This window comes from Phacochoerus africanus, chromosome 2 (assembly GCF_016906955.1).
Source record: "Phacochoerus africanus isolate WHEZ1 chromosome 2, ROS_Pafr_v1, whole genome shotgun sequence".
In the NCBI taxonomy this organism is placed as follows: domain Eukaryota; kingdom Metazoa; phylum Chordata; class Mammalia; order Artiodactyla; family Suidae; genus Phacochoerus; species Phacochoerus africanus.
The window spans coordinates 147,644,660-147,667,549 of NC_062545.1; the positions used below are offsets into that span (position 1 = coordinate 147,644,660).

General features: G+C 39.4%; 1 protein-coding gene across 1 annotated transcript in view; it reads left to right on the forward strand.

Annotated features, from left to right (window-relative positions):
* TARS3 (threonyl-tRNA synthetase 3) overlaps nucleotides 1-22,890 on the forward strand; it is a 54,346-nt gene that overhangs the window by 27,189 nt on the left and 4,267 nt on the right. The window contains exons 11-16 of the mRNA XM_047766892.1: nucleotides 3,097-3,263; nucleotides 5,322-5,484; nucleotides 14,882-15,019; nucleotides 17,420-17,497; nucleotides 17,579-17,679; nucleotides 21,629-21,733. Coding sequence (XP_047622848.1) covers nucleotides 3,097-3,263; nucleotides 5,322-5,484; nucleotides 14,882-15,019; nucleotides 17,420-17,497; nucleotides 17,579-17,679; nucleotides 21,629-21,733 — 752 coding nt within the window. The remainder of the gene's footprint in view (nucleotides 1-3,096; nucleotides 3,264-5,321; nucleotides 5,485-14,881; nucleotides 15,020-17,419; nucleotides 17,498-17,578; nucleotides 17,680-21,628; nucleotides 21,734-22,890) is intronic.

Below are 22,890 nucleotides of genomic sequence, written 5' to 3' on the forward strand. Positions count from 1 at the left end.
CTTTTTTTTTTTGGTTTGTTCGTTTGTTTTTTGTCTTTTTGCTATTTCTTTGGGCCACTTCCGTGGCATATGGAGGTTCCCAGGCTAGGGGTCGAATCGGAGCTGTAGCCGCTGGCCTATGCCAGAGCCACAGCAATGCGGGATCCGAGCCGCGTCTGCAACCTACACCACAGCTCACGGCAACGCCAGATTGTTAACCCACTGAGCAAGGGCAGGGACTGAACCTGCAACCTCATGGTTCCTAGTCGGATTCGTTAACCACTGAGCCACAACGGGAACTCCCATGACAACTTTTAAAGGGAAATATGGGATGGGGGAGAATCTCAGTAAATCACGAAGGTAGGAGTTTGGGTTCTGCATCTTTTTCCATTGCCTAACGACTGGCTGACTCCTCAGATGTTATCTTGCCTATGTGATTTTCCTGCTGGAGTTCTAAGGGGGCTTTTGGAGGTGGAGAAATAGGACTTCTTTTTACTAGGAAAAGAATCGACAGCTTAGACAAGGCGTGGTGTGCCCGCAGGAGAACATAGATTAGGAGTTGGTTTCAGTTGCTTAGTGGTCTCATTCCTATAATTAGGTTCTTTTTAGGTTAGAGGGGAGCAGAAATGGGCAAATAGGAAAGGGGAAAAAGAGAAGCTTTCAGGCTTGCATCTGGGATTCTCCCATAAAGTTTCAGCTTTCCCAGTTCTTCTGAGGCCATTGTTCTTCTCCTTTCTGGATTCTAAAGTATATAGCTGACATCTCCTCTCCTCATCTCTTTGACCTCGTAGATTTATTCTTTTATTAAAACTGTTATTTTAGTGTGATTTCGGAAAGAGTTGTTTAAGTGGAATTTCTTTAGTTCTTGTGATTAAAAAGTGACTTAAAAGAATTTCTCTATGATGCTGATATTTAGGTGCTATTTTAGGTGGCCAGTTCACAGATGCAGGTGGAGATTCAGTACCTTTAGTAGCCTGACATCATTACTTCTGGGATGAAATATGATTTTTAATCTTCAGAATAAGCCTTCAGGATTTCTTCAGACCAGACTGAGCTGTAGATGCTCAGTCCTCAGTCATCATGACTTTGCTTTTTCCCAGACTTGATTGTCTTGACTCTTTAGAGAAAGAAATTGATGACATGGATTCAGATATATTTTCTCTAACTTTTTCTTCTGAAAAGTTCAAATTTGCAGAAAAGCTAAAGTGTAGGACAGTGAACATCCCTGCATCCTTCATAAAGATTCATCATTTGTTAATATTTTCCTACTTGGTTAGTCTCTTATTTACATGTGTGCACGTATAAGAGACAAAACACTATATATCACATATGTATATCATAACATATAGAAATAGGCAGTATACATATAATATATGTATGCATTTTATTAGCAAATGCAGTAGTTTTTGTTTTTGCTAAACTGTGTAAAATAAACTGTAGACATAATCACACTTCCCCTCATAGGGCATAATTTAAAATCATTCCCAAATACCTCAACAAAACAGATTCCTGATGTGACTGTATCCAGGGTGGATTTAAAAATCTGTTGATTACTATCTCCTGAGCTAAGTTTTAAAATAATCTCTAGTAAAAACAAACCAAAGTACAGAAACCCCTTTAAGTTCTGAGACTTTATTTGATCTGAATACATATAGCCCTCTGACTTAGCCACCAAATAAGTACTACCAATCAGAGTGACCTATAATTCTGTTGAAACTTTCCAATTTGGTAAGAACAAAGGATAGCTAAAGAAGCTTACTAGGTGACTGAGATGCAGGCTATTCACGATTCAACTGAAAAGATGCTCTGCTGAAGAGTGACAAATAATATAGTCACCATATTTCAAAACTATTCTCGTTAGCAATTTTGAAATATGTGTTTAATTGTAAAAAGTATATTTTTATTACTTAGCTAAGATATGGTGATCTAGTTTTATGCCGGATGCCCATTAAATGATTAACAAATGTTGAAAATCTAAGAATCACTGAACAAAGATCATCAGATCAATATCTTGAAGGAAAAAAAAAAACCCAGCAAAGTTAAAATAAAAGAATAACTGTGCTTAGAATCATGACTCTCTTTTTCTGACCCTAGCAATTGAGTTCAGAAGCTATTAATTGATAGGGAGAGGGAGAGAAACCAGCTTGTGACTTAGCAGATAGCAACTGCTTAAAATGGTATGAATTAAAATTCCCAACTTTGTATTATTTTTTAAATTTTTATTGAAGTGTCATTGATTTACAATGTTGTGTTAATTTCTGCCATACAGCAAAGTGGTTCAGTTATACATATATATATTTATATTCTTTTCCATGATGGTTTTTTTTTTGTCATACTGACTATAGTTCCCTGTGCTATACAGTAGGACTTTGTTTATCAAAATTCCCAACTTTATTTCTACTTAAAACTAAGTAGATCAAAACTGCAAATTTACATGCATCATGGCATTCAGGCTTATTGAATTATAAAGCCATTCTACCTCTAAAGTAATAAAAAAAAAGCTGCTGTTTGTCTAGAATGTAGGAGGATTTGGAAATTTGTAGTTATAAAAAGTTTATATATACATAGTATTTCAGTTACTAATTCTCAAAGAATTAAAACATTACATACTATGTTACTATATACTATTAAATAAATGTATTTTGGGTTTTTTTTTTCCTGTCTTTTGTCTTTTTAGGGCCACACCCGCAGCATTTGGAGGTTCCCAGGCTTGGGGTCAAATTGAAGCTACAGCTGCCGACCTATGCCACAGCCACAGCAACGAGGGATTCGAGCCTCGTCTGCGACCTACACCACAGCTGACAGAAACGCCAGATCCCGGACCCACTGAGCGAGGCCAGGGATTGAACCTGTGTCCTCATGGATGCTAGTCAGATTTGTTTCCGATGAGCCACGACAGCAACTCCTAAAATAAATATATTAATGTGAAAATTATATTGAGCATACATGAATTTTTTTCCTTATCTATAAAGTAATGCCCTGAAAACCAGGGGCGCATTAGCCATGAATTAGTGTAGGGCATAATCCTGAGTTTAAAATCCTTTGTTCACAGTGTTACTTTGCCTGGAATGTGATCTATCCTAGTGGATTGTAGCTTTCTACACTTGTCTCCTTTAGGAGGAATACCACCAACGCAGCTTCACAGAAGTGCTATCCCCCAACATGTACAGCAGTAAGCTCTGGGAAGACTCGGGACACTGGCAGCACTACAGAGAGAACATGTTTACTTTTGATGTTGACAAGGACACTTTTGCCCTTAAACCCATGAACTGTCCAGGGCACTGGTGAGTGTTCAAAGTGAAGCAGGAGTAGCTCCTGTTGTGGTGTATCAGAAATGAATCTGACTAGTATTCATGAGGATGCAGGTTCAATCCCTGGCCTCACTCAGTGGGTTGGGGATCTGGCATTGCTGTGAGTTGTAGTATAGGTTGCAGGTGAAGCTCAGCTCTGGCATTGCTGTGGCTGTGGCATAGGCCAGCAGCTGCAATTCCTATTCGACCCCTAAAAAAAAAAAAAAAAAGTGAAGCAGGGAGTTCCCTCATAGTGCAGTGGGTTAAGGCATTGTCACTGCAGTGGCCAGGGTCACTATTGTGGCGTGAGTTCAGTCCCTGGTCCAGGAACCTACATATACTGTAAGAGCTACCAAAAAAAAAAAAAAAAAAAAAAAGGAAGAAGAAGAAACAGATCTGTGCATATTAGCACATAACATACTTCATCACAATTAACTTTTAATATTATTTTATTTTTTGAAATTAAGCGATTCCTTTAATCTGAAGAGTGGTGATTAGAAATCATCTTTACCAAGTTATTTCATTCTGGAGAATGAATTTTATTTTTAAAATATGGTTTCTGTTTGGCAGGTTTGGAATGTTAGCTGGAAGCCATTTACTATTTTCTCAGAGGATAATATTCCATATCAACTTTATAAATTATTATAATATTTCTCTTCCTAATAGTAATACACTTCATTCTATACATATTTGCAGAACATTTAGTTCTTATATCTTATTTGGGTTGATTATAACAAGACCAGTAAGGTCATAATCAATGACTAGATTTCATTGGTTCTTTTTTTTTTTTTTTGTATTTTTGCCTTTTCTAGGGCTGCTCCTGTGGCATATGGAGGTTCCCAGGCTAGGAGTCTAATCGGAGCTGTAACTGCCAGCCTACACCAGAAGCATAGCAACGCGGGATCTGAGCTGCATCTGCAACCTACACCACAGCTCACGGCAACACCAGATCCTTAACCCACTGAGCAAGGCCAGGGATCGAATCCAAAACCTCATGGTTCCTACTCAGATTCATTAACCACTGAGCCATGACGGGAACTCCAGATTTCACTGGTTTCAAGATACCTTTTTCCCCTACATTTCCACATCCCTAAAATTGGAATGCATCTTACAATTGGCACCTAAGCAGTATGTCATAATTTAGTTAATGGTTATTTTCTTAGTGGTACATAATATAATCAGTGGTACGTTATATAGTCATATTGTCTTAGAGTCTATGAAAGACTGTAATTATCCTAAAGCTGCATGATATGCAAATTCAACCTTGTAGAAAAAGCAGATTTTACAACTGAAAGTGAACAGGTAAATTCTCCATAAAAAAATATCCCAACTATTCTAGCTTTATATCATCAACATATATAGTTTCAAATAAAGTGACCTTAGAAGGTAACTAATTAAAACAAACCCCTGAACACTGAAAAAAGCTCTTTGCCGTTTTCAGTAAAGACTAAAAGAAATTCAACTTTATAACGGTGGGATGTGAAAAAAATATATATTTATATTTAATTTTGTGAAAACTGATATATAAACATTCTATTCCTGTTTTAAACAGAAGGTAGATGCTAATCTAGTGCATTGCATTCTTTAAAACACCTGTATTAACAATATCTTAACTAAGTTTTCTTTAAAACACCTGTATTAACAATATCTTAACTAAGTTTCCCATTGGATAACATTTGAAGCTATAGCCTGTGATTCCAATATAATTATAAGAAAGCTGAACAAAAGTGCAGTGTAATTTTGTATCTTCAGGTTTCAGAATGAGGAAGCAGGACCACATGGTTTGGTGGTGATGGAATATGGGAGCCAGGAGTGCTTTCTGCAGAAGAGGTCTTTAATTTTACAGAGGAAATTAGTTGAGTGCTTGGTACTAGAAATACAGAGGTGATTAAGGCACAGATCATTTCCTCTGGGAGCCCATGAGTAGAGTTTGGAAGAAACAGATATGTAGACAGTTGTAGAAAAAAAGTTGGGACCAGTGTCAAAATGACAAATAACTACTTAATCTTTTCAGTGCTAAGCAAAATCTGTATGTTGCTGCATCTTTTCTAGCTTGATGTTTGCCCATCGTCCGCGATCTTGGAGGGAAATGCCTATTAGATTTGCTGACTTTGGAGTTCTTCATAGGAATGAACTGTCAGAAACTTTGAGCAGCTTGACCCATGTCAGGCGCTTCCAGCAGGATGATGCACACATCTTCTGCACAGTGGAGCAGGTAAGCAGCAATAGAAGTGAAGCCTGGTCAATAGGAATTCCTGGTCAATAGGAAGCCTTGGACACTTCGCTTGGTCATTCCGAGTGAAATAAGCTGAGGTCCTGATTCAGCGCCAACATTTTGTGATTCTTTAATTTGGGTCATACATTAGTAATCTCTTGACAGGGAATTTTTTTCCCAAACATAACTTATTATAAAGGAACAAAATTCTCTGAAAATTAAAACTTTTGTTTGATACAATTTCAAATTATTTTTAACAATAACTAACAGCAAAAGTAAAGGCAATTTTATTCTTTATACATTGGGACATAAATTGCATTGTTTATTTCTTTTTTATATAGTAGTTTGTATCTTTGAATTACAAACTCCTAACTTATTTCTCCCCTACTCCCTTTCCCCTTTGGTAACCATAAGGTTGTTCTCTATGTCTGTGGGTCTAGTTTTATTTTGTATATAAATTCATTGGGATCATTTTTTTAGATTCCACATATAAATGATAGCATATATGTATCTTTTTCTTTCTGATTTATTTTACTTAGTATGATAATCTCTAGGTCCATCCATATTCCTCCAAATGGCATTATTTCATTCTTTTTTGTGGCTGAGAAGTATTCCATATATTTTAAATGGAGTACTTTTAAAATAGTAAATATATTTAAAATAGTATAGTTTGATGCAGTATGTAAAAATCTGTGGGATTCCATTAAAATAGTACTTAGAGGACACTTAGAGCCCTAAATGTCTACATTAGAAAAGAATGTTTTCAAATCAATAATCTCAACTTCTACTTAATAAACTAGAAAAAGAAGAGCAAGTTTCATCAGAAGTGAGCAGAAGAGGAGTTCCTGTCATGGCTCAGCAGAAACGAACCTGACTAGCATCCATGAGGATGCAGGTTCTATTCCTGGCCTCACTCAGTGGGTTAAGGATCTGGTGTTGCCATGATCTGTGGTGTGGGTCACAGATGCGGCTGGGACCTGACATTGCTGTGGTTGTGGCATAGGCTGGTGGCTACAGCTTCAATTCGACCCCTAGACTGGGAACCTCCACATGCTGAGGGTGCAGCCCTAAAAAGCAAAAAAAAAAAAAAAAAAAAAAAGAGAGAGAGAGAGAGATGTAAGCAAAAGAGAGAAAATAGCATAGCAGAAATCATGAGATATAAAAAAGAAAAACAATAAAAAAAATCAATAAAAACCAAAGGCTGGTTTTCCTTGAGGACCATAAACCTTTAGTTTTATCAGAGAAAAAAAGTCACTAATTAAAAACACTAGAACTGAGAGAAGTGACATTACTAAAGATTCTATAGATATTAAAAGGATAATAAGGTAATATTTTGAACAAGTTTATGCCAGTAAATTTGACAAATCAGATGAAATGGACAAATTTTAAAAAAAAAAACACAAACTACCATATTTTTCTCAAGAAGTAATAAAATACTTAGTGGATGGATTCATGAGCAGAATGGAGGGGACACAGAAAAGAATCAGTGAACTTGAAGACACCAATAGAAATGGCACAGTCTGAAAAACAAGGAGAAGAGACTGAAATAAAATGAACAGAACCTCAGTGACCAGTGATAGTAAAACAAAACATCTAATATTTATGTCACCACCCAAACATCTATGGTCAGTTAATCTATGACAAAGGAGACAAGAATGTACAGTGGAGGAAAGATAGTCTCTTCAATAAATGGTGCTGGGAAAACTGGAAAACTGCACAAAACAAATGCAATTAGAGCATTGTCTATCACCACACACAAAAATAAACTCAAAATGGATTAAAGAGCTAAATGTAAGGCCAGACACAATAAAACTCCTAGAGGAAAACATAGGCAGAACGCTCTTTGACATAAATCACAGAGACATCTTGTTTGATCCACCTCTTAGAATAAAGACACAAACCAATGGGGCCTAATTAAACTCGAAAGCTTCTGCACAGCAAAGGAAACCATTAAAAAAATGAAAAGACAACCCACAGATTGGGAGAAAGTTTTTGCAAATGACTCAGCCGATAAAGGTTTAATCTCCAAAATATACAAACAACTCATACAACCCAACAATGGAAAAACAAACAAACAAACAAAACCAACCCAATTGAAAAATGGGCAGAAAACCTAACTAAATAATTCTCCCAAGAAGACATACACATGGTCAGCAGGCACATGAAAAAATGCTCAACATCACTAATCATTAGAGAAATGCAAATCAAAACTACAATGAGGTACCACCTCACACTAGTTAGAGTGGCCATCATTAACAAGTGAACAAACAGCAAATGCTGGAGAGGATGTGGAGAAAGGGGAACCCTCTTTCTCTGTTGGTGGGAATGTAAATTGGTACAACCACTATGGAAAACAGTATGGAAATACCTCAGAAAACTAAATATAGAACATATGACCCAGCAATCCCACTCCTGGGCAAATACGTGGACAAAACTCTCCCTGAAAGATACATGCACCCGTATGTTCATTGCAGCACTATTCACAATAGCCAGGACATGTAAACAAACTAAACGCCCATCAACAGATGAATGGATTAGGAAGATGTGGTACATATGTACAATGGAATACTACTCAGCCATAAAAAGGACAAAATAATGCCATTTGCAGCAACATGAATGGAACTAGAGACTCCTACTGAGTGAAGTAAGTCAGAAAGAAAAAGACAGACACCATATCATATCACTTATATGTGGAGTCTAAAACATGGCATGAAAGATCTACAAAACAAAAGATCATGAACATGTAGGACAGACTTGTGTTTGCCAAGGGGGAAGGGGAGAGAGTGGGAAGGATTAGCAATCTGGGGTTAGTAGATGAAAATTGTTGCATTTGGAGTGGATGGGCAATGAGATCCTGATGTATAGCACAGGGAACTATATATCTAGTCACTTGTAATGGAACATGATGGAGGATAATGTAAGAAAAAGAGTGTGTCACTTTGCTGTACAGCAGAAATTGATACAACATTGTAAATCAATCATAATAAAAAAATTTAAAAATAGTTCTCATCATGGCGCAGCGGAAACGAATCAGACTAGGTTTGATCCCTGGCCTTGCTCAATGGGTTAAGGATCCAGCATTGCTGGGAGCTGTGGTGTAGGTTGCAGATGTGGCTCAGATCTGGCATTGCTATGGCTGTGTCATAGGCTGGCAGCTGTAGCTCCAATTCAACCCCTAGCCTGGGAACCTCCATGTGCTGAGGTGCAGCCCTTAAAAAAAGGAAAAAAAAAATTATGTCACCAGAGGTTTGCAAAAGTTGGAGAATAAGGGTAGATGTGAAAAAGTACTCAAAGGCTGTGATAAGTTGTGTAATACCTAGAGAAACCACTAAAATAAAATCTGTACGCAGGGATACACTTTTTAAAAAATGATAACTAATAATGGAATTCTAAAAAAATGTTAAATTAACACAGAAAAGCAGGGAAAGGAAACAGAAATCATTAACAAGAGAATATAGGAAGAAAACAGTAAAAAACAAAAGGGCAAACTTAAGTCCTAATATTATATTAAATGTAAATGGTTTAAATAAACCAATTAAAATATATGGAGTGGCAGAGTGGTTAAAAATGTTACAACTATGTGCTACCTACAAGAAACAAACTTCAGATACAAAATTATAGGTAGGGTTGAAAGTAAAATGATGGAAAATGATATATTATGCAAACATTTATCAAAAGAAAGCAAGAATAGCTATATTAATATCAGATAAAGTAGATTTTAGAGGAAATTACCAAAGACAGTTAGGGTATTACATAATGATAAAAGTGTTAATCCCTCATGAAGATATGGCAATCCTAAATGCATAAACACCATACAACAGAGCTCCAAAATATGTGAATCAAAAATGATAGAGATGAAGGGAGAAGTAGACAAATCTACCACATAGTTGGAGACCTTATTATCCCTCTCAGCAACAATAGAAAACTGGAGAGAAAGTCAGCAAGGACACAGAAGGGCTCAACCACACTATCAATCAATAGAATCTCAGTGTTATTTTTAGAGCACTCTACCCAACAATAGCAGAAGACACATTCTGTTGAAAGTGCCCATAAGACGTATATGTCAAGATGGACTGTATACTGAGCCATAAAACCTCAAGCAAATTTTTTGGTCTTTTTTTTTTTTTAAGGGCCTCACTCATGGTATGTAGAAGTTCCCAGGCTAGGGGTTGAATCAGAGCTGCAGCTGCCAGCCTATGCCCCAGCCACAGCCATGCTAGATCCAAGCCATGCTGGGGCAACACCATATCTTTAACCCACTGAGCAAGACCAGGGATCAAACCCACATGCTCACAGACACTAGTTGGATTCCCAATGCACTGAGCCACAACGGGAACTCCAACCAAATTTTTAAAGTAGAAATCATACAAACCTTTTTTCTAACCACAGTGGAATTAAACTAGAAATCAGTTTAAAAAAAAAAACTAAGAGGAAAATATCCAAATACTTGGATACTGAGAACGCATTTCTAAATAATCTATAGAGGAAATCACAAGAGAAATTTTTTTTTTTTCTTACGACTGCACCAATGGCATATGGAATTTCCAGGACCAAGGATTGAATCTGGGCCATAGCTGTGATGCCAGGTCCTTTAACCCACTTCACCAGAAGGGATCAAACATGTGCCTGTGCAGAGACCCAAGCCCTGATTCTTTTTTTTTTTTTTTCCTGTCTTTTTAGGGCCACACCCACAGCATATAGAAGCTCCCAGGCTAGGGGTCTAATCAGAGCTATAGCTGCCGGCCTACGCCACAGCCACAGCAATGCCGGATCTGAGCTTCATCTGCAACCTATACCACAGCTCACAGCAATGCTGGATCCTTAACCCACTGAGTGAGGCTAGGGATCAAACCTGTGTCCTCATGGATATTAGGGTTCATTACCACTGAGCCACGATGGGAACTCCTGCAGTTGGATTCTTAACCCATTGTGCCACATCGGGAACTCCCACAAGAGAAATTTTTTAAAAGTTACATTGATCAATGTGAAAATGAAAATGCAACATATTAACATTTATGGGTAAGATCAAAAGAAGTGCTAAAAGATAAATATATAGCACTAAATGTATATCTTATACAGAAAAAAAAGAAAAGTCTGAAAGCATTAATCTAGGCTCCCATCACAACACCTAGAAAAAAAGGATAAAATAAATTCAAGACAGTAAGAAGAAAAGAAACAATAAAGATAAGAACAGACATCAATGAAATTAAAAAAAGAAAAACGATGGAAAAACATGAGAAAAAACTGGTTCTTTGAAAAGATTAATGAAACTTACAAATGTCTATCTTTTTCTGTTTCTGAAAAAGAAAAATACTAAGAAAATACGAGTCACCAATATTAAGAATCAGTAGGAAATATTACTAAGACCTTGAAAACATCAAAAGCATAATAAAGGGAATATAATAACACTACACACATTAGTTCAACAACTTCAATGAAATGGATTAATTTCTTGAAAAGCAGACTACTGCAAATTACCCAATAGGAAATAGATCATTTGGGAACCCTGTCACTATGAAAAAATAGAATGTGTAATTTTAAAACTCCCAAAAAAGGAGTTCCCATCGTGGTGCAGCGGAAATGAATCCGACTGGGAACCATGAGGTTGCAGGTTTGATCCCTGGCCTCCCTCAGTGGGTTGAGGATCTGGCGTTGCTGTGAGCTGTGGTGTGGGTCACGGATGCGGCTCGGATCTGACATTGCTGTGCCTGTGATATAGGCCGGCATCTGTAGCTCTGACTGGACCTCTAGCCTGGGAACCTCATGTTCCTTGGGTGCAGCCCTAAAAAGCAAAAAATAAAATAAAAGTCCCCAAAAAAGAAATTTCCAGGTTCAGATCAGATAGTTTCACTGAAGAATTCTATCAAACATTTAAAGAATTAATGCAGGAGTTCCCATTTTGGCTCAGGAGGTTAAGAACCTAACATAGTATCCGTGAGGATGTGGGTTCCATTGCTGGCCTTGCTCAGTTGGTTAAGGATCCAGTATTGCCGCAAGCTGTGACATAGGTTGCAGATTCGACTTGGATCTGGTGTTGCTGTCACTGTGGCATAGGCCTCAGCTACAGCTCTGATTTGACTCCTAGCCTGGGAACTTCCATATGCTGCTGGTGTGGCCATAAAAAGAAAAAAAAAATTAACATAGATTCTTTCTGTTCAGAAAATTGAAGAGGAAGGAACATTTCCTTGTTCATTTCAGCATACAAGTCCTCTGCATATTTTAATTTCCACCTATTACTTTTTTTGAGTGATTATATTTTTTGCCTTTTGTAGGGCCACTCCTGCGGCCTATGGAGGTTCCCAGGCTAGGGGTGTAATCAGAGCTGTAGCTACCAGCCTATGCCAGAGCCACAGCAACACGGGATCCGAGCCATGTCTGCAACCTACACCACAGCTCACAGCAGTGCCAGATCCTTAACCCACTGAGTGAGGCCAGGGATCAAACCTACATCCTCATGTATGCTAGTCAGATTCATCAGCCTTCTGCCTGTGAACTGGGCTGGCACTTACACCATTAACTCTCTTGGTTCTTTTGGGATTTATTCTTAATACTGTGTGATCCAATGCCTTATAATAAATCTCTGTTTCTCTGGAGAACTGAGACTGATACAGTGGACTTAAATAGGACAAGCAAAACCTATAAAACTTTAAAAAATAATGTATGAGACAGTCTTTAGGATCTAGGGCTAGGTAAAGAGTCTTTAGACTTGACATCAAAAGTACAATCCTTTTTTTTTTTTTTGTCTTTTCTAGGTCTGCACCCAAGGCATATGGAGGTTCCCAGGCTAGGGGTCTAATCGGAGCTGTAGCCACCCGCCTACACCACAGCCACAGCAATGCGGGATCCCAACCGTGTCTGCAACCTACACAGCTTAGGCAACGCCGGATCCTTAACCCACTGAGCAAGGCCAGAGATCGAACCTAAATCCTCAAAGAGACAATTTCATGGTTCTTTGTCGGGTTCGTTAACCACTGCACCACGACGGGAACTCCAGAAAGTACAATCCTAAAAGGAAAAATCAATAAATCGAACTTCATCAAACTTAAAACTTTTCACCTTTGAAAGACTTTATTAAAGGATGGAAGACAGGCTACAAACTGGAAGAAAATATTTGCAAACTATGTATCTGAGAAAGAACTAGTACCTAAAATAAAGAAATCTCAAAACTCAACAGTAGTAAAATAATCCAGTTAGAAAATGGACCAAAGACGTGAGCAGACATTTTCCAAGGAAGGAATACAGGTGGCAGATAAGCATATAAGAACATCATTATTAAAGACACGCAAATTAAAATTACGATGAGAGTATTACTGCATACCTTTTAGAATGGCTAAAATAAAAAACAGTGACAACATCAAATGATGGCAAGTATGTGGTGAAACTGTTATCTATCAATCATCATTGTTGTTAGGAATGTAAAAATGTACAGCCACCCTGGAAAACAATTTGGCAGTTTCTAAAACTAAGCATCCAACTACTGTATGACCCAGAAGTTGCAGTCCTAGAATCTATCCTAGAAGTAGGAAACATTATGTTCACTCCAAAATCTATACAAGAATGTTTATAGCAGCCTTATTACTAATAGCCAAACACTGCAAACAACACAAATGTCTTTCAGAGGATTAAACAGTGGCACATCCATCCCATGCAATACCACTCAGCAGTAAAAAGGACAAAGAATTGACATTGAAAAGCAATGAGTGAATCTTCAGAGAATTCTGCAGCATGAGAGAAGTCAATCCCAAATTTTCATATTACATTGATTCCATTCCATTCTGTTCTTAAAATGACAAAAAAATAGACATGGAGACCAGATTAGTGGTTTCCAGGAAGAGTGAGGGTGAGAGGGAAGCAGTGTGGATGTAAAACAGCCTTGTGAAGTGTCCTCATGGTGATGGGGTGATTGTGTATCTTCTTGCATCTTTGTTGACATCCTGGGTGTGATAGTATACTGTGGTTTTGTACCATGAGGGAAAACTGAGTAAATAATACAAGGATCACTGTCTTATTTCTTACAACTGCATATGAACCTCCAAATACAAAGTTTAACTTTAAAAAATGGGCAGAAAGACTTGACCATTCACTTTACCTAAGAATATATTCAGAAGAAGATATACATCTAAGAAGATATGGCAAAGAAGCACATGAATAAGGGATTCAAGATCATCCATCACTAAGGAAATGAAAATGGAAACCATAATGAGCTGATTCTACACCTATCAGAATGGTTAAATTTTTATTTATTTATTTATTTAATTTATTTTCTTTTTAGGGCCACACCCTCTGCATATGGAAGTTCCCAGGCTAGGGGTAGAATCAGAGCTGCAGCTGCTGGCCTACACTACAGCCACAGCAATGGAGGATCTGAGCCAGGTCTGAGACCTACACCACAGCTCACGGCAACGCTGGATCTTTAACCCACAGAGCAAGGCCAGGGATTGAACTTGCAACCTCATGGATACTAGTCAGGTTCTTAACCCAACGAGACATAGTGGGAACTCCAAAATGGTTCATATTTAAAAGACTGACTCTAGCATGTGTTGAGAATGTGGAGGAACTGGAACCCTCATACACTAGCTGCAGAAATAGAAAATGGTACAGTCACTTTGAAAAACAGTTTGGCAGTCTCTTAAAAAATGAGACACACATACACACCATGTGACCCAGCCATCTTACTCCTTTTCTTTTTCTAAGATAAAAAGAAAGCACATGTCTATACAAAGACTAATACACACATGTTCACAGCAGCTTTATTTGAAATAGCTTAAATATAGAACCAGCCCAGTGATGGCTGATTGTGTAAAGGAACACTGAATTGTGTTAGTCCCTGCTAAAACCTCCACTCGTTTTCCGTTGCTCTCAGGCTAAAAAGTGCAGATGCTACTCAGGTTTTGAAAGCACTTGTTTTCTCTGACCCCAGCCTACCTCTAGCCTGATTGCCTGCCATCCTCCCCTTTGTGCACCTCTGCCCTCTCCCGGGCAGCTCCCCATGGCTGTCCTACCCTGGTCTGCCCCTCTGTCCTCTGGTCCCGCACCCTTGGGGTGCTCCTGCTTCTCCATGGAGAACTCCTACTCATCCTCTGACTTTGGCTTGGCCATCCCTTCCTCTGGACAGCTGCCCTTTCTCCCCAGTGCACTGTTCACGGTGAGGCACCCTTGCCTGCTTCTTCATCTGCACTGGACTGTGGGAGCCTCTGGCAGCCTGTGTGCACCTGGCACCTGGAGGGCATTCCATGAATATTCAAGTAGAGAAAGGATGAACAGCCCAAACAGTGCCATTGACTGTACTCTAGAGTAATAGCATGCTTTCTTTCTATCTGACATGAAGAATTTTTTAATGCTATAAATGGCTTTAACTTGGTATCTTCTTAAAGTTTTTCACTTCCTTTAATTTCAGATTGAAGAAGAAATAAAAGGGTGCTTGAAGTTTTTGCAATCTGTTTACTCGACATTTGGCTTCTCCTTTCAATTAAATTTATCAACAAGACCTGAAGACTTTCTAGGAGAAGTTGCGATATGGGATGAAGCTGAAAAGGTAGGGAGAAACAAAGTGTTACCCTTCATTTTCGTGACTATGGAAAAATGGCTTGCAAGAGGATGTGATGCTTTGCAATGGAATTAAAAATTGGAAGTTCTAGGGTAAACGTGCGGGTTGTACCACGTAGTTAATCCAGTTTTCACCAAAACAGTGATAAAAGCAATACTTTACATTAGTGTCACACTTTAGTTTACATCAGGTTTTCATTTATACTCTTTTCGGTGCTGGTCACTAATCAATTTCGGAAGTTTTTAAAGTAGTCCTCTGGCTCCTTCAGCAGCTCTGGTCTGGCCTATACCACAGGAAATGACGGAGATCCAATAGCTCCTTGGAGCTGGATTAACCCCAAATCTCTCTCGCATCCCACTAGATGGAAGAGAGTTGCAGTGAGTCATTGAGATCCCCAAGAACATTCCAGCCCCTCACCCACACAACTCCAAGCAAACCAATGTGTCTGGAGCCCGGCACATACTGTGGTCTAGACCCCCGTGCTCTTGGGAGCCAGAGACTTGGTTTACCTGGGGCAGGACAGACAGATAGCAGAGAGAAGAGGAGATCTTGATTCCTCTGTCACTAGATGCAGGCAGTATCCATGGACCAGGCCTGGGAGAGCGTCAGAGAACTCTGCTCACACTTCCCCTTTCTCCCAGACCTCATGGAAATCTAGCACCTCTTGGCCTTGGCCCCGTCTGTCAGGCCTTCCCATCCCTGTGTCTTCAGAAGCCCAAGAGATGCAGTGACCTCTGTTTTATGTTCTTCCCCCAAATCTGGCCAGCCTTTGGCTTTTAAATCCCTGGGAGCCCCTAAACTTCTTTCCATCACCCAGTTACCTGCTGTAACAGGACCTCATTTTCTCTAAGAACATATGCCAGAGTCTCTGCTCCCTCCGGAAACAGAGGGAGGCAGCTCCAGCTTGTACAGTGCGTCTGTGGTGGTGGCCTTCTTTGGTCCTAAGCAGAAAGGGAGCTGCTTCAGGAGGCTTCGGCCCATGAGGGAGGCTCCTGGGATCTTGCCAAGAGCAGCTCCTGACCCACCCTGACTGAGACTCTGAGAGAGGCTTTCTTGGTGATGCTGCCCTCAGCCCCAGGACAGTACCTCTTCTCTACTTCCCCATCAGGCACTTCACTCCCAAATGTCATGGCCCTTATAGCACCGTGTGCTGGGGTGATGACAGGAGTCTGGTGGGGGACTTAGGAATGCCTGGGTGCTTCCCAAAGAAGCATTTTCACAGGGGGTAGCCAGAAGACTCAAAGAACCCTTTCACTAATACTTGCGTGCACACGCAGTCCCCTTCAGTGTGGACTGTCTTCACTACAAGCTAACTTGATAGACTGCCTGCTTAGTCTGGAGATCAAAGTGGTCCTCCCACTTCCATAGCTGCATGTGTCACAAAGAGCACTGCCCACCACCTGCCTGCACAGAAGGGTGGGAGAAACAAGAGGGAGGTGCAAGGCCTGCCCCATTGGTCTTCTTATACCTGAACACAGAGTACACATGGAGCAAGGTTAATGTATGTAGGCTTCTCTTCTAAGGAGCTGGTAAGTGTAGAGCAGAGGGGGCCTACATGGGCAGAAGTGCCAAAAGTACCTCTCTCTAATTAGAACAATTTAGTAAATTATCATTTTTCTTCCCCAATTACAACATGATTGTTTTGGGAGTTCCCCCTGTGGCTCAGTGGGTTATGAACCCGACTAGTATCCATGAGGATGTGGGTTCAATCCCTGGCCTTGCTCAGTCATTTGGGGATCTGGTGTTGCCGTGAGCTGTGGGGTAGGTTGCAGATGTGGCTTGGATCCCATGTTGCTGTGGCTGTGGCATAGGCCGGCAGTGCAGCTCTAATTCAACCCCTAGCCTGGGGACTTCCATATGCTGCAGGTGCAGTCCTAAAAATCAAAAAGTAAAACCTTTTTTTTTGAGACCAAGTCCCATCATAATCATCTTTATATAGTCCTTGCTCAGTAGTTTATTGAATGTAAAAGATGCTCAATAAATATATGTTGAACTAAAATAGAATGTGATTAAGGTTTGAATTTACAGAGTTCCCATTGCGGCACAGCAGAAAAGAATCAGACTAGGAACCATGAGGTTGCAGGTTCAATCTCTGGCCTCACTCAGTGGGTTATGAGGATCCAGCATTGCCGTGAGCTGTGGTGTAGTTCGCAGATAAGGCTTGGATCCAGCGTTGCTATGGCTGTGGTGTAGGCCGACAGCTGTAGCTCAGATTAGACCCTTAGCCTGGGAACCTCCAAATACCTCAGGTCCAGCCCTAAAAAGTAAAAAAAAAAAAAAAAAAAAAAAGAAAAGATTTGAACTTACTTTTTTGAGCTGTATGACAAGCAGATAAAATGTACAATGATATTGAATTTATAAATGTTCTCTTCTTCTTAAAAAAAATAGCAACTACAGAATAGCTTGGTAGAATTTGGAAAACCGTGGAAAATGAAACCAGGAGACGGAGCATTTTATGGTCCTAAAGTAAGTAGACCATATGTTTCTAAAAGAATAAAATTAAAAGGAAAAAGAAAAACTGTCTCTAAACAAACACTTAATTTACAGATTGATATAAAAATCAAGGATGCTATTGGTAGATACCATCAATGTGCTACAATTCAGCTGGACTTCCAACTACCTATAAGATTTAACCTTACATATGTTAGGTGAGTGATTGATAAATACTGTAATTATTGTCATTTGAGCATTAGCAATACAAAAACAAGTGTTGGTGATTGCTCATGCACATGCGTTTGTTTACCTGCTTGTCATGTGGGTGGAGGTCAGCTTTGGTTTTCTCAGGACCTGGTGGTGTGGGGAGGGAGGATAAGTGAGCATGAGGTTAGAGCTGTGAATAAAGTGCCTGGAAACATGACCCAAACTGCAGCTGTCCCTCAGGCAGCAGGGGAGACTCATAAAGAGCTGACACTGGCTCTATGTCCTGAGGATGAGGCAGTTGCAGGGGAAACAGAGAAAAAAGGCAATTTCATCACTGTAAACTAACTTCTCTTTAAAAATGTTTTTCTTAACACAAAGTTGACTTCATTTGTATATGTGTGTGTACAGTTCTGTAAGTTTTAACACCACATAGAGTGGTATGCCCACCAGCACGATTGTGATGCCATCAAGCCAGCAGATTCCTATGCTGTTCCGTGCTGTCGCACGCTGTTCCAACCCCAGCCCCTGGAAGCCACTGAACTCTCCATCACCGTGGTTTGCCTCTCCCAGAATGTCACAGAAGTGGAACCATACTGTAGGTCAGCTTTTGAGAGTGGCTCGTCATATCAAGAATGTCCATGGCATCAATGTGACTTGTCACTGGTGATGTTCACCTTATTCACTTGGTTAAAATAAAGTTTCCTGGGTTTCCCCACTGTAGGGTTATCATTATTCCTTTTCCATCGTCTGTTTTTGGAATTGGGGTTTTCTTTTTAAATTTTTAAAAAAAATTTTTATTTTTAATTTTTTTGATTTTTAGGGTCACATCTGCAGCATATGGAGGTTCCCCAGGTAGGGTCTAATCAGAGCTAGAGCTGCTGGTCTACACCACAGCCACAGCAACACAGGATCCGAGCCGCATCTATGACCTATACCACAGCTCACAGCAACACTAGATCCTTAACCCACTGAGCAAAGCCAGGAATCAAACCTGCAACCTCATGGTTACTAGTCAGATTGGTTTCTGCTGCGCCACAATGGGAACTCCGAGAATTGAGGTTTTCAAAGTGATTAACATGCTGAGTAATATGGGGTTGTATTCCAGACATATTAATGAGGAAGGAGCATCAAGGTCACCACCTTGATCAAGTAAGTGTTCTCCCTAAGGAAGCAAGGCTGCTTTAACACTGAGAAGTGTATTCTCACCTGTGACACTCAACAGTGCTGGGAGGCACTGGAGAAAATTTAACATTCATTCTTATGAGAGGAACAAGTCAATTTTCATATGATGATAAAGAACCTTTATTAGAAAATAATAATAACAGCTTGATTTAGTTGAGAAGGTGAACCACATATTTGGAATATTAATCAGAATTGTTCTGGGAGTACTCATATTTGAAATAAAGAGACAATATTATTGTTACAAGTAGATGCTAAGATGTCTAGAATTCCAACAGAATCAAGTGAAGAAAAATTAAAACCGATAATAAAGTTAAGTAAGGTACCTAGCAAATAACGTCAAAATGCAGACATCAATTTAAATTAGATTAGAACAACCTGCTAGGAAATGCCATGGGAAAAAGTTCAGAAGCAGTAACAGCAAGAATAGCAACAAATATCTAGCAAACAAAACCAAGCAAAATATCTAGGAATAAATTTAACAAGAAATAAAAATATATAGTATTTACATGAAGTATATGCCATAAAACTTTATCAAAGGGCCAAAAAAAGAATTGTTTATTTTATTTTTATTTATTTATTTTTGTCTTTTTGGGGCCACACCCATGTGGAAGTTCCCAGGCTAGGGGTAGAATCAGAGCTGTAACTGCTGGCCTACACCACAGCCACAGTAGGGCCAGATCTGAGCCACGTCTGTGACCTATGCCACAGCTTATGACAACACTGGATCCTTAACCATTGAGCAAGGCCAGGGATCGAACCCACATCTTTGTGGATACTAGTCAGGTTCATTACCACTGAGCCACGAAGGGAACCCCAAAAAGATTTGTTTAAATGAAGATTCATATTACACTATTAGAATGGGAAGAATCAATATTGTGAAATTCTCTTCACATGTGTCTCTAAATCTAATGTAATTCCAGCTAAATCCACTGGGATTATTGGGGGGAACTTGACACTTTACCACAGTCTAGGTCACTATGTGTCCTTCTTAAGGCTAGACCTGATTTTAATTCTTTTAAAATAAATTTTGGGGGAGTTCCTATTGTGGCTCAGCAGGTAACAAACCCACCTAGTACCCATGAGGATGTAGGTTTGATCCCTGGCCTCATTTAGTGGGTTAACGATCTGACGCCAGTAGGATCCTGCATTGCCGTGGCTGTGGTATAGGCTGGCAGCTGCTGCTCTGATTCACCCTTTAGCTTGGGAACTTACATATGCCACATGTGGCCCTAAAAAGCAATAAATAAATAAATAAATAAGTAAACAAAATTTGGGACAGATATTTCTGGTACCCAGGGGCCTGTGAAAGCACTGTGCTGCTTCTTTCATTCCCTACGCAAAACAACATTATATGACATTCAGGGGCATGCAATACTGGTTCCAGTTTGTAGAAAGGATTATTTCTTCATGTACCTGAACAGGACTGGACTCAAACTACCCACCCCCACCCCAAAGCTTCTGTAGGATTTGACAGAGGATTTGGGGTGCAGTCAGTCTGCAGCAGCTCTTAGCAGAGATGACTGGCGGTAATGATACTAGTGAAAGCTCACTTGAAGTGAGTTTAATGAATGAGCCTCTGTTATTTTTTTTTAACTCAATGAATTTTTTTACATTTATAGTTGTACATACAATGATCATCATAAGCCAATTTTATAGCATTTCTATCCCAAACCCCTAGCCCACCCCCCCACCCCCCACCCTGTCTCCTTTGGAAACAATAAGTTTTTCAAAGTCTGTGAGTCAGTATCTGTTCTGCAAAGAAGTTCACTGTGTCCTTTTTATTTGTCTCTTTACTTTGTGCGTATATGTATTTTAGTATTAACTAGCTTTTACAATGTTTAATGAGAATTTTTCCTAAGAACTTTGTAAGCATCTTGTCTTACATTTGTTGCACTAATGTGAAATTTATTTTTCTGGGAAAAGAACACATATCTTGGAGTGAGTTACTTTATTACAATTAACAGTCATAATTTGCTTTTAAGATATTTTTCTGAAAGAGAGGAGAGAATCCTCAAAGGTAAGGAGCATGTCATGGTTTCAGGTCTGTAAAGGGAATTTGACCAGTGGACTTATTCAGTGTGGGCATAGTGTTTACAATATGGAAGTATGGTTACAATGGATAGTGTAAGGAAAAGGGGTGCATTTGAACCAAACAAGATTGGCTGGTAGTTGACATTTGCTGATGCTGAGAAGGGGTTATGTGGGAGTTCAGTATGTGGGAGTCATTATGTTCTCTAATAACTAATGACTGAGTTATATTAATTAAAACAGGTTGGTATTTTTTTTTTTTTTTGGCCAGCCACTGTGGTCATACTATTAACCCAAATTAATAGAATACCAATGTATTCTGTTACAGAATGCAGAAACCTATTCTCCTTATTTTTTCAATGAAGTACTGGTGGCGTATGCCATGGTTTAAAATAAAGTTAACTTTTAAAAAAGTATGATTTGTAAGTTTGCCCCTCCATATGAGTAAACTGTTCTAAGCTGATAGTTTAGATAATCAGTAGAATTGTAATAGAGATCGTGATCTAATATTACCTTGCTTTTTCCTAAATGATATATCTCATTCCCTTTTGGCTTGTAAAAGATACCATAATTTGAAAGAAAGAAAACCTTTATTTCTAACTAATGGCACATTTGTGTTTAAAGATAATTTATGAGGACTCTATTGTTTTGCCTACTTTGGGAAAATAACTTTTAAATATAAGTTAAAAAGATAAAAGTTATTTCTGAATCTTAATAGCATACTTAAGTATTACATTCATTTTGTAGTAAGGAAGGAGATGATAAGAAGAACCCTGTGATCATTCATCGAGCCATTTTGGGGTCAGTGGAAAGAATGATAGCCATTCTCTCAGAAAACTATGAGGGGAAATGGTAAGTAATATGGAAAAGAAGAGCTGTGTGTTGGTCTTAATCATATCTAAAAGACAAAAGTAGTATGAAAAAAATTGGTGGCTTCTTCCTTATATAATGAGCAAGTATCCAAACAGCAAATAAAAAATTCTTGTTGCATCTGCCAGCCTAGAAAACAAAACAAAGAAAACAGAGGCAGAGTGGCCCAACACTCTATCATTAACTGTCTTGGGAACTCAATAAAACTAAAGAGTAACCTTTTCACCTACGTCAAGCCCTTCAAAGATCTAGTTTCGTCTGGAACATATATGGCCCACACTCCCAGAGCACCACCTCTGGCTGTACTGCCCTCCTTCCTTCCACTCTGTTGTTTACCTTGTGGCCCTATGACCAAGAGGAGGATATAAAAGCCTAGTTCACAAACTCAAAGAGGATGGCTGTGGTGGCAGCCCCAGCCAGGGCCAGAGAGGGGAAGGTAAATACCCTCAAGTGCAGCATTTTGAGTGGCAGTCTGATTGTCCTCTGCACCTGGAGGGAACAATGGCCAGAGGTATGTAGTTACACTGAGGGGCGGGCTTTAGTTATTGATTTGCTCACAAGGTCAGAGACTTAGAAGTAATTAGGTTGGGAAATAGATGACAGTTTGATTTGGGGGGGGGGGAATGTGGATGGTCACTCAGAAGGAGCCATGAGGATGGTCTTATCGGAGTTAATGTCTACCCCTGAGATCTTATTTGTGACCTTAGAGAAATATACTGAGATGTCATACAGTGTCCGAGCTATTACAGTTACAGGCAATCCAAAAGTATACATCTGAATATGTGTGGTACCTAAGTATGAATTAGCGTATTTGTATTTCTCTCCAGTTGATTCCTTTTTTTTTTTTTCTTGTCTTTTTAGGGCTGCACCCGCAGCATATGGAAGTTCTCAGGCTAGGGGTCGAATTGGAGCTCTAGCTGCCGCCCTACACCACAATCACAGCAACTCAGGATCCAAGCCATGTCTGCAACCTATACTACAGCTCATGCAACGCAGGATCCTTAACCCACAGAGCAAGGCTAGGGATTGCGCCCATGTCCTCATGGATACTAGTGGGGTTTGTTACTGCTGAGCCACGACAGGAACACCTGATTCCATTTTAAATAGTTAACATATGTAGGAGGTGGTGAAGTCTTGCA